We start from the raw sequence: 12,337 nt of genomic DNA on the forward strand, positions 1-12,337 counted from the left end.
GCCGGTTCAACTTTCTTCAGAGTACATTTCTTTCAGGTCAAGGTTAGGTGCTTGCCTCCTGGGAAGCAGAGGAGTCCTGTCATGCAAAACTGGCAGTTAGGGCACTGTCTTTAACAGTCTGAGGAAAAATGGTTCTCTGATTTGAATAGTTTAGAGTCAAGAAATGTGAAGGACAGAATGGCAGCAAAAGTAACCACAGGCTTCCCAAAATATTGATAGTGCTGATGAAAAGGGATAGCCAGAGTAACACTTCAGATATGTAAAAAGACAGAGAGGGTAGGAAAAAGCCAATGTGTAGCATGGTCCAGCCTAAGAAATAGACCGTTAACTGAACCATGAATATGCCTCTACCAGTAGTTACATGTTGGTTCTTTCCCCCATTGCTCCTCTGACTTAACTATCGTTGCATTGTTGGTGTTGGTGCTCATATTTTTTGGTTATACTTTAATCACATACGTGCACATCTTTGAGCAGCACATAGAATTGCTTGCATGTTTTAAAACATTTCCAGTTACATTTTAATGAATAATTTTAAGGGCAGGTATATTATGGAAACATTAGTTGTCCTGCATGTCAATTCAAATTTTAAAATGAAACATGCTCATGCCAGTGGTTTATAATATATTCTCTCTATTGTTAAATATAAAATCTGATATTAAATCCCACTCAATTTTCCACTGAAACAGAAAGGCACTTAGGGCTATACTTGTCAGCAGTCAATAGAGGAATGAGACTCCGAGGATATGTCAACATTAAAAGACGGCACAGACTATCATTTGAAAACTGATTCTATCACCCACAGAAAGTATGAAACTTAAATGAAATTTTTTTGTGTCTCATAATATTTCTGGGTAGCAGATGCTTTCTCAAAAACAGATTTTTTCTCTTAAAAATATCAAATATAATTAACACCTTCAACATAAAATGAAATCTTTGCTTCCAGATGCATTTCAAGGTGTTGAAACGAATCTCTGCCACCCTCCACGGCTGAGAGCCCCACTGGCTCGCTGAACCTGCTGCCGTCTTCACGGGGCGCGACCCAAGAGCTGGAGCGAGGGCAGGGCGCTTACACTTGACTGTGTCTGAAGGGACCTTGTCGAAACAGCAGCATCTCAAGAAAGGTCTCTTGGCCTCTTCCCGATCAACACGGCATATAATGAGCAGGTTAAGAACCAGGTGCCCAGTTATTTTATTATAGAAACACCTAGCTAGAGCATTACCTAGATTAAGTAAATTCAGGGCAAGTGTCATGGACATTGTGTCTTGAGAAATAGGAATAGAGATAAAAAATTCTTGTTTTTTAAAAACTATTGCTGCTTTATTTTTTTAAGATTTCATTTATTTTATTTTTAGACAGAGAGGAAGGGAGGGAGGGACATCAATGTGTGTTTGCCTCCTATGTGCCCCCTACTGGGGACCTGACCCGAAACCCCACATGTGCCCCGACTGGGAATAGAACCAGCGACCCTGTGGTTCTCAGGGCCGCGCTCAATCCACTGAGCCACACCAGTCAGGGCAGAAAGTTCCTGTTTTTAATGTACTTGTTGAAAACATTGGTCTTGTTTTAAACATTCAATTCTATTAATTTTAGTCTTTGAAAAGAAATTGTTAAAATTTAACATTTTAACAATTAACTATTAATAGAGGGCTGAGAGTAAGGGAAACAAAAATTAAAGAGTCAATTTGAATTCTCAATTATTCTCTGATTTTAACAAAATACGGATTAGCGTGCTTAGTAACACTTCATTCCACGATATCACGGGTGCTGGGAAGCACGTGCGGGCACCCCCCCCCCAAAGATTGGTCTTTTCCAATGTTAAGAACACATTTACAAACATCTTCTCGCTCATCAGCCAAATCTGACTGCACAGTTTGAAGAAGAGATGACTTTAATGTAAATTCTTATTCAGGAAGGAACTATTCGTATTCAGGGTTGCAGCTAATGACAAAATTCAATTCAATTTTACGAGTGCAGAAAAATTCCACACACAGGTAACTTTCAATACTAGATCTGCCCAAATCAGGGAAATATTTAAATGTTTGAAAGGTAGCTGGCCCCTCCCATTAATTAGTGAGGAAACATATATGGATAGTTGATGTGAATACAGTATCTTGCCATTATAAAAAGGGTGCCCATTATTTTCAGGATAGAAAAACAGTAAACTAAGCACAGTTTCTTGGCTGTGACATTATACTGTTATTCTGAGGAGATGTTATCGATGACACGGCACCTTTGTGACTGAAGCAAACTTGCCCATGTAACTCATCTCCTCAGATGGTGATAAACACCAACCTGGAGAAGTGTCTAAGAATCTGTGGTGCACGTTTGTATCTTTATTTTGCACTCAAAAGGAGCACACCGATCGCTGATGAGTTCCACAGTATTAGATCAAAGGAACTGGGAAACAACCCCTGAACCCTTCGGTTTGCAGGTGAGGAGGTAATTTGTTCAGTGACTTCCCCACACAGCGGGACTCAAACCCCGTGCTGCGATATCGCATCCTATACTTCTCCCACTCCTTAGGGAGAGGGCTCTCTGTGCAAAAAGGACCTCGTTGTTTCTCCTGCTTCTTACTCTTTCTGTTTTTAAATTCCTGGCCTCATGGACCCTGAACTCCTGCTTTCTTTGATCTGCAAGTTCCTCTGTGGCCAGGCCTCCACCCGGCTCCCTGACCTCCCTTCATTTGTGCTTACCATTGTGTTGGCTGCCAGTGGGCCCCACGGGGCATCTAAACCATTACCTCCTCCACGCAGGATGCTGGCTAGAAGACTCGGGGCCCTGGTCTCCCCTCCTCTCCCTGGCCGCTCCTCATGCTGCAGCGTATAGAAGTAACTCATGTCAAAAGCTAGGAAAGTTACAATTTACCTGCCAGTAAACAGAAGATGGTTTATCAACAGACTTTACCTTAATGACTACAAATGTTTACCTCCTGCTTTCCAGAATGCAAAGAAAATCTTGGAAATGTCATAATATCTTACAAACATTTGCGAAACAGATCCTTGTTCATCCGGAAAGGAAACAATTGTATTCGTTGTCTCTTGACACAAGGAAAGTGTTTAGTGAGAAACATACCAATAGATGTACACACTTACATGTAGATGGGGTATTTTAATTAAAAATGGCAGAGGGCACTTTATTAAAAATTTATCTTACAATCTAACCATCCCAAACCTCTTTACATCCACAAATACAGCAGCTTGACTATTGGAATGTACATGATTTGTCTTGAAAATGTTGTATTTGTAGCTGAATCCAAATATTTTCAAGAAATATTTATATCAAAAGTACTGGTTTTGTTAGAAGTATTTTTATTTCTCTATTTTTACCCATGAAAAAAAAATTAAAACAAGTATCTCAGTGTTCATCTTATGGGTAAGGTGGCCCCACTCATGGTATTTCCCATGTTTGTTCCAAGTACAGCTGTTTATCTTACGACTTTCTTTAAGATAAATTAAATGCAAATGTAACTCTGTGAGAATCAGGGGAATACCTGCCAGACCCCTTATTAATACCTTCACTTAAAAATGCCTGTGCCAGAGAGTCATTAATTTGCTAAAAGGAAAGTGCTAAAACGGCCCTTCGCCACACACAGTTCTGAGATGGCTGCCCCGTTAGTCCCAGAGCTTTCAGACCCTCCTTCCTTTCAGACCCCGTGGCCCTCTGAAGGCACAAGACGGCTCCGGTGATAGCCTGGCAACCCAGGTAGAAACCCAGCCAAGTGTGAGTGTTTGAAGCTGCAGTTTGGCTGCCATCATGTCGGCAAGGAGAAAGAATTCAGGCACCATGTCATCCAGTACAAAGGATAAAAACGGATTCCACCGGAAATTCAATGTGGCACCACATATGGGATACATGAGTGCGGTTATACAACAGGCCACATATTTTTTTTTGAACAGTCTCCTCCATGTGATGCCGAGGACATGTGTAACCATCATAACGTCTCTAGGAATCTGTATTTAATTTGAGTTGGGGTGGTGGCAGGGATTGGAGATCTGAAGCCGCCACAGGTTTGTGGCAGATGGCTCTGTGTCAGCTATGACAAGCAGCCAGGCTCAGCTTCCTCTGCAGATTTTCTGTTCTCTCTGATCAGGTAAATATGGGCACACTCTGGAAAGTTCTACAGATTCTGCCTTAGGCTGCAAGTTTGTGACTTCGCCCCATCTGTCACAAATCTTCCTTTGGTTCTGTTGTAAGCAGAGACCTGAATTTACCATGTAGGGCTGCCCAGGAAAAAGGATTCATGTCACCCTGTAAGGAAGGGAGAGAAGAGAAAGCAACGAAGAAGCATTAACCACGGAAAGGCTCAAGCATGCTGACAATTCATACTGCAAATCTGCCTGACATCAATTCCATTTCAAAAAGCCACCAAGTAAATGGTTCTCGAGTTTTATCACCTGGGGAAATCCCAGTTTCCCATTGGTTTCAAGTATAACTATTTTCAACCACAGGGGAAAGCTCCAGTTTTTTGTTTGTTGTTTTGTTTTGTCTTTTGTTTTTGTTTGTTTGTTTACTTTTTGCAAATGGATACACTCTGCTGCACACATATTTTTCTGGTTTATTTTATGGATAACAGCTATTAGGAGTTGATCATCCTACTTTTAACTTTAATAAACACAAAAATAGACATGTTTTTGCTAATGTGAATTTTACTTTTAGGTGGTGAAGGGACAAGAGAAATGCCATTACAATTACATGCAAGTTCCAAAGCTCTTCAAGTTTACTGACAGGTTTATTCTTATTATTTCATTACCGCTTTACCTCAGGGGGGAAATGCTATTAAGAATTAAGAAAAAAAAGTCTTCCAAGTTTACAGACGAATCATATAGAGGTGAACAAGTTCACCAAGAGCTAGTCTGCAAGTGAGTAGCAGAGAATGACAGAAAGTCCAAGTTCCTAACTGATCTGAATCCCCCAAAGTATATCTATGGTGCTAAAGAATTTGCAGTTTTGTTTTGCTTAGACAAATCAAAGGAAAACCAATACAAATAAAATCGAGGAAGGAAGTGAAGTATGAGAGAGGGAAGGGGAGGGAGGGAGGAGGGAGAGAGGGAGACACACACTGAGAATTTGCCTTAAATTGTACTGGTGCTGTTGAGAGAGTTTAGAAGTTCTAAAAATGTCACAAGCTTTTAAGTTTTTATTTTTAAGAAAAATGTAATGACTTTGGAGGGCTGTTAATATTAATGAGCAAGGCTTTGTTCACATGTCGAGTATAAGCTCACACTAAAAGGGGACTATAAAGTGCCCAGTCTCTTGAAGGAAACTTAAAATGCCTTGGTTATGGTTCGGGTGGATATGGCTGATACAATTAAGACAACCACAAATAACTTTTCTGGGCACTGAGTCTGAATGATAAGCTTAATTATTGTTTGGATTCACTTTTAGGCAGAAATTGGAAATTCTTCTCTTCTCCAAATAACAGCAGGTTACAAAGATTTCTAGAATGTTAAAGAACTTGAAGAGGACAAAATAAAAATCAACAGCTGTCATCTGAAAAACCGTAAGAAACTACAGGTTACTTTTGTTAAGGCACAAGAAAAAAATGACACCTCTTCCCCCACCTCCCCCCCCCCCCAAATACTGCTCAATTTGTAAATAAAAGTAATGAGAGAGGGGACAGGTATGAAAAAGGAATACACTTCAGTCTGGGAAGTACCTACTTACACTGCCCTAGTTGTACTCTTTTGCTAGTTTCAATACCAGTAACAAGGGAATGTGCAGACATTGTTTTTGGTAAAGTATTTTAAAACATAATGATCAGAAGTTCTCTAAAAACATAAAGTACGGATTTAAAATCATTGTTGGGGATTGCTTGAGAATTCAGAAAGTGATTTCTCATAGTAAAAGTATGGCAAACATATATACAACTTCACGGCAGTAAACTCGCTTGGTTATAAAATGAAGAACAGTTGTTAGTGTAAGAAGGCCACCCTTGCCTAATTAGTTTACGATCACTTCTAGAATCCTGTGCTCAAGGAACGCTTGGGAGCCATAAAGAGCGGCCGTCTTGTCCAGCTGACAAGTATGTGGCCGGAGTGTCTCACCTACTTAGAAAAGGAAGCGTCCTAAAAGTACAAGAAAGCTGCGGTCAACGACGAAACTAGGGTGTAAACTTTTAAAGAAACAGTTTTAGCTTTTTAAAACTTAACAAATAATTAAGAAACATTTAACTTTTGCATGCACTGGATTTCTCTTTAAAAAATGTGAGACACAGAGAGAGTGTGGGGAGAGAACACTGCGTGAACATGAGGAATTGAAGCATTTCAAGTCTGAAACCATGTCAGGTGAGAAGTTTTGGACAGTGTTTGTAGTACAAAGAGTTACTTTAAGAAAAAAAAAGTATCAGATTCTGTTTCTGCTTTTCAGTTACTAGCATTCTGTTTCAAATCCTGCTTCAAGTTATAGCCCCCAAACTCTCACTCATATTGAAATTATAATGTCTCATGTGAGAAGAAAGCCAAGTGTTAGTCGCCTTATTCTAGTCATTACATTTCTAAGTGTGAATCCATATGAAAAATCCTATCCTAAAGTGAACTCTATAGGATAAGCCGTTGAGATGATTTTAAAATGTAAACTTTTAACCAAAAAAAAAAAAAAAAAGAGTAAGGTGTAAAAATGTAAAAGGAGCAAATAAAAAAATTCAGTGACATTCTATCCTTTTAGATCTTAGAAGCATATGTTTTATAAAAGCAAAGCAGCCCTGTCCTATGGAATAAATCTAATGAAAAAAACCCTCAACGTTCTCCTCACAGTACACACAAAAGACTCTTCCACTGCATACGAAAAATAGGTAAAAAGCCGCCTTGGGGGAAATAATTCTTTGGTATTCAGTGAAGGCAAGTGATACCTGAAAGTGTGTATATTCATAAAACAGAAGTGAAAAAATATCATAACTTATTATATCTTCATTATAAAGTTTTCAGAGGCATTCTTTCTCTCTTTTGGCTCCAAACCCTGTTACAACAACCAAACCAAACCAAATCTGTAGGACTTTCTGTCATTTTTCCAGTTTTGGAAAAATGACAATTGCATCCTCTGCCTAACAGTTGCATCCTCAAGCTCCTAATTACTTATAATTCTTGGACCAATTTATGAATTTTTTAGAGTAATTTTTAGATAAGTATCAAGTCCTGTGAGTGAGAACATATATGAAAATGGCATAATGATTTATAAGAAAAACCTATGGTAGAAAAAAAAAAACAAAATTGAACTTTACATATAAATTCTTGTAAATGTTCATGCATGAAACACTGATTTATAAACTTTGAGATGGAGCATTTTAGTATGTGCAGACTAAACCCATATGTAAAAAGCAGTAACGTGGAATAACATTTAAGGTATATGTTATCTCTTAAACTGTCTGAGGAACAACTTGGTACATTAACAGCATACCACTAAGCTGACATTCTTTCAGAGTTTTTCCAGAAGTTGTTTGAAAGTCAAGCAATTACAGCTATGTTATGGCAGTAGCTGTATTAAATATTTCATCTGGAGATCTGTTTTCTTTTGCAACTAAAACCAACTTGTTGCAGTAACTTTTGCAATGGTTAAAAATCTGCAGATGCAAAATAAGAGAGTGAATAAGGCCTAACTTGAAGCAAAGTCAAAAACTGATACATTTTGGTGGTAGAAACAGAATTATCAGTACTTCACCATTCTCAACACAGAAAAAAGAGCATTTATTTCTTTTTCTGTATCTATATGAGATGATGGATGCTAAAAACTGACAGTGGTAATCACTTCAGAATATATAAGTCATCATGCTATATACCCGAAACAGGGCTGTATATCAATTATGTCTCTCAATAAATGTAAAAAAATCACCAGAAAAAAAATCAACCATCTGATGGCGAACTCACTATAAATAGCTTGGTGTCATATATAGAAAGTGAGTCCATTTGTATTAATACTTATTATTCTATTTCTTCAATTTTTATAATCTGCACATTTTGACAGTCTGTCCCATGGGAAACAGCTTTATTAATATTTCATACAAAGAAGACCACCACTGAACTTGAAAAATTAGGAGATCTGGACGTAAACCTGGGAAGACTGTTCTCCCTGTGAAGCCTCCTGTGTGTGCGATCCAACTGCACCGACTCAAGGAATGACACTGAAGCTGGAACTGTTCAGTCAGCATTTTAAACTATTATGAGCTACCTTCTGAACCATTGCCAAGTTAATAGACAATGAAAGATAATGAGCTTGAAATTGGGTGTTAAATTGCATTTTTGGTTCTCTCCCTTTTTCTTGAAGTTTAACTGTTTCCTGCAGAAACAAAGTCCTGTTTTGATGTCTCACTATTTCTATGTGTATTTTAGGCCACGAAAGGGAGAGGAGAGACACAAGGAGGCAGACTGTATTTTATGCAGGAAGGTTACATATTAACATAGGAAATTAAAATATGCTGGATTATAAAACTGCTAGATTATCAACTGTACTGAATTTATGGAAAATGAAGATGCTACATTCAAAGAATATGAAAAAAAGTATATTACTCATGGCCTAGAGCCACCTTCAAAACTCATAAAGCAGATTTATCCCAGTTCAATTACTTAGACATTTAGTAGGGCCTCTTTGTGTTGTTATTCCAACAATGTGAAATTCTTGATCCACACAAGGGAAAGAAGATAATGAATAAAAGCACTGAATGATGATGCTATTTAAATTACGTCCTTTTTGCCTTTGCCATTCAGGGAGGAGACTGACAGCCTCAACCAAAACAGACTGAGGAGTTCCCGTATTATTTTATTCATCTGGGCGAGGGAAACATTTGATTCTTGAAAACCATCTTTAAAATAGCAAGAAAATGAAGACTAAACTTCACTAATATCATTCACCTGAATTTCTGAGGACTGAAGATTTCACTATGATGGGAAGAAAGGCTCACATCCTCATTAGTCTAATTGTAGAATCTTTCCTTTACTTCCTTTTAAACTAATGAGTTACATTAATCCAGATTCATTTTTATAAGCCTCTTGGGGCTAAATGTAAAGGACAGTCATCTTCGAAAACAATAAATTAAAAAAAAAGCATGTCCCGTGCATTAAGTGCACGTATTTCATAAGACCTAGGTTAATACAACTGGCATCCAGTTTAATTAATCCTTGTTAGTGTAACAACTAATATCCCTCCCTAGCATGTTTCCCTTAAACATTAGTATGTTAATTAAATGTTTTTTTTAAGATTTTTTTCTCCGTACTTCAATATGGCATTTATACTGTCTAAATCTCTTCTCAATAACTACCTTATAGAGATGTTTCCTTACGATATCAGGTCTCTTGCAGAAATTCTGGAGCCTCTTTGAAAGCTGTTCAGGTGTAGAATACAGATATTCAGCTGCAGGAAAAACAGATACATTTTTAATGAAACAAAAACCTCAAAGCACACACTTGATATTAGTCACTTTACTAATTAAAAATGCATATTGCTCTGTGCCGCCTCGTGTTTTACATTATTTAAGCATGATTTTATAAGGTTACCTCAGCTCACAAGGATGTTTAATGCTAAATAAGACTGTGTAGTTTTACTGTTTAGACATCTCCTTTGGGTGATTAAAATACATTATTCTAACGTAACACGATGCATATGTGATATATTTAGTGATGAGATTCTTTTCAAAGAACTGGTACTATTGCCGTATGTACCCTGTACAACACTTGCATATTATTAACTAGTCAATTGCTTAAATAATTTGGTGTGACTTTCAGTCCTCGATTTTTCTCTTTGTATATCACTAAAAAAATCTGTAAGCAATTGCAGCGACACTGACCTACTTTTAAAAATCCATCATTATGGGATGTGTGTGCTAACAATGAAGAATGCTATTTGAAAACTTGCTTTTTTGTTATCTTAAAAGAACAGATGGTAAATATAAGCTTACTCTAATGTATTAAAACATAAAATTTTCCTTAACACTAACATGTTGACTTGCCAAATAAACAATTGCTCCCGCCTAAGTTTATTTCCAAACTTTCTCATTTAGCATGAATCATGTATTAAATCTCAACAAAGATGAAAGTACATTACAGCAGCTACCTGGAAATATTTCCGGATAAACCAAGTCTCTGGGACAAAGTGGGTAACAACCACAATACACAGCTTCCAACCTGAAGAGATTTTAGAGAGAAGATAAAGATGTGTTAAGAGGAGGACATCGCTGTCAGAGCCAGAAAGCAGTTCTGTTTGCCTGAGTTCACAGTCTCAGCCCAGAGTGAACTGGGACGATGAACGTGGTCGGCAATGCGAACCTAAAAGCCAAAGTTGCTCTTTTAAAAGATTTTATTGATCATATATGAATTTCATAGAACAGAACCAACAGCATATGTTTTGTTCACTGAATTAATCAACGCACAGCTCTGCATTTTTTTTTTGTTTTTAAAATGCTGTTTAACACATTTTATAATCAGCAGATAAACACATGTAACAACATGGTAAAGTATGGACAGCTTTTCTTAATAATGCTGCAAAGCCCCAGAATGTTCAGTTTTTAAAAATGTTTAAATAAAATAGCAAATACTTAACTTTAACNATGTTTTGTTCACTGAATTAATCAACGCACAGCTCTGCATTTTTTTTTGTTTTTAAAATGCTGTTTAACACATTTTATAATCAGCAGATAAACACATGTAACAACATGGTAAAGTATGGACAGCTTTTCTTAATAATGCTGCAAAGCCCCAGAATGTTCAGTTTTTAAAAATGTTTAAATAAAATAGCAAATACTTAACTTTAACACCGTAGCTGTAGAAATGATAGAGGCACTTTTAAAAGCATCAGAAAAAATTTACAATCTGTTGTGTTGCGGCATTTTCATTTTTCAGCTTGTGCTTCCAAAGGACTTATTATGTAGGATGTAAAACTATTCCCCCATTTACTGAAAAAAAAAGTGCTTGTGAAGGTTACCTTAATGAACACTTTGCTTTCTTGACTAATAATTCAGCTCTTTTTGCCTTTTATCAGAAAAGAATACATGTGCTACTAAATGAAGAAAAGTGGAAGTTTCACTTTGTCAGAGGCTTTTCCCAAGGACCCCCCTAGGAAGTTCTTCCTCACGTCACGGTAGTGAGGGCGAAGCAGGGGGAGGGCATTGCGTCCTGATGTCTGCGTCAGCCGCGCTGCGGCTACAGGTCTGACATAATAGACCTTAAAGACACCACTGTAATTTCTGCTGGCTAGGAATTATGCGGTGAAATTCAAAACATGTTTTAAATGTTTATTTTATGAGAAACTTCAAGTTGCATCCAAAATGTTGACCAAAAGAAGAATTTCATTTCGAACTACGTATTTTTGTCAACCCAAGAATAATTTGAAGTTATGGCAATGTTTACCTTGTTTACTTCCAGTGACAAAGTACATGTAATTTAACCTGTTTTTTTTAAAAAACAGGTTTTTTAAACAGGTTTTTTAATTTAACCTTTTCTTTTCTTTTTTTTGTAATATAAGTGTTTTTAAGTGGGCATTGTGTTCCCTATTTTATTGTTAACTGAAACTAGTTTCAGTGAAAAAGTATTTACTTTGAGCTGCAAAGTTTAGAAAAAACACTGAGCTCAAAGTTTTGCTTGAGAACTGATAGAAGGTACAAAATAACACAGTGGAAAGGTACAGGACCTACTTACCAATGATTACTTTCAAAATCCAAACTAATATTTAACAATCTGCTCTCTGTGCACACAGAGAACACATAGAAAGTCTGATCGGAAGCAGAGCTATAAACTGCTCTGTGACTGCATTACAAAACACTCACGAAAGTTTTGAGCACGTACACCAGAGATATTCTTTATGAAGGAAAAGAAAATATGCACTTATCTGAAGACACTCGGTTTTAAAATGCAGTGCCGGTCCAAAAGCAAATACATACGAACATTCTCTTATAATTACTTAAAATCAAAAGAGCGAAGTCACAGGCATTTCAGAAAGTGCACATGTTATCTGCTTTTTAATAATGGATTTGAACCACAGTGTGCTGTTCCCCGAAAGAGAGCTGCGGGCCAAGTCGCAAGTTGACTCATCGCGGGAGCACGCACCGCGCCATCCCAGACCCTGCTAGTTAAAGCACAATGTGAGGGCAGTGGCACGGTTGGGTCTGGGAGGGAAAAAACCCATACACTGGATTTCGACTTTCACTTGTCACTTATCTTATGTACTTATATTTCTAATTCCTCAGAAAACAATCACCACTTCTGGTTATAATTTTGACTTGTTAAAATACCAAACCTTACTCTATACGTTATTTACATCAGGACTATGTTTTAAAATATATTGTGTAGATCATAACATTTTAAAAGAAATTTATAAAATTCATTCTCGTAAGTTTCTTATATTTTCTTTTGAAAA

At 37.2% G+C, this 12,337-nt stretch overlaps 1 protein-coding gene across 3 annotated transcripts in view; it reads right to left on the reverse strand.

Moving 5' to 3' along the window:
* Nucleotides 1-3,942: 3,942 nt before the first annotated feature.
* QTMAN (queuosine-tRNA mannosyltransferase) overlaps nucleotides 3,943-12,337 on the reverse strand; it is a 382,528-nt gene continuing 374,133 nt past the window's right edge. For 2 of the 3 annotated variants that reach the window (XM_037027769.1, XM_037027768.1), the window contains 3 exons: nucleotides 10,040-10,110; nucleotides 9,249-9,340; nucleotides 3,943-4,249 (listed from right to left, as the gene is read on the reverse strand). In XM_037027769.1, the coding sequence (XP_036883664.1) occupies nucleotides 4,166-4,249; nucleotides 9,249-9,340; nucleotides 10,040-10,110 (247 nt within the window). In that variant the 3' untranslated portion in view covers nucleotides 3,943-4,165. The remainder of the gene's footprint in view (nucleotides 4,250-9,248; nucleotides 9,341-10,039; nucleotides 10,111-12,337) is intronic. The other variant, XM_037027770.1, reaches the window with a different exon arrangement.

This window comes from Sturnira hondurensis, unplaced genomic scaffold (genome assembly GCF_014824575.4).
Source record: "Sturnira hondurensis isolate 20B ecotype Veracruz unplaced genomic scaffold, ASM1482457v3 Scaffold0019428, whole genome shotgun sequence".
Lineage (NCBI taxonomy): Eukaryota > Metazoa > Chordata > Mammalia > Chiroptera > Phyllostomidae > Sturnira > Sturnira hondurensis.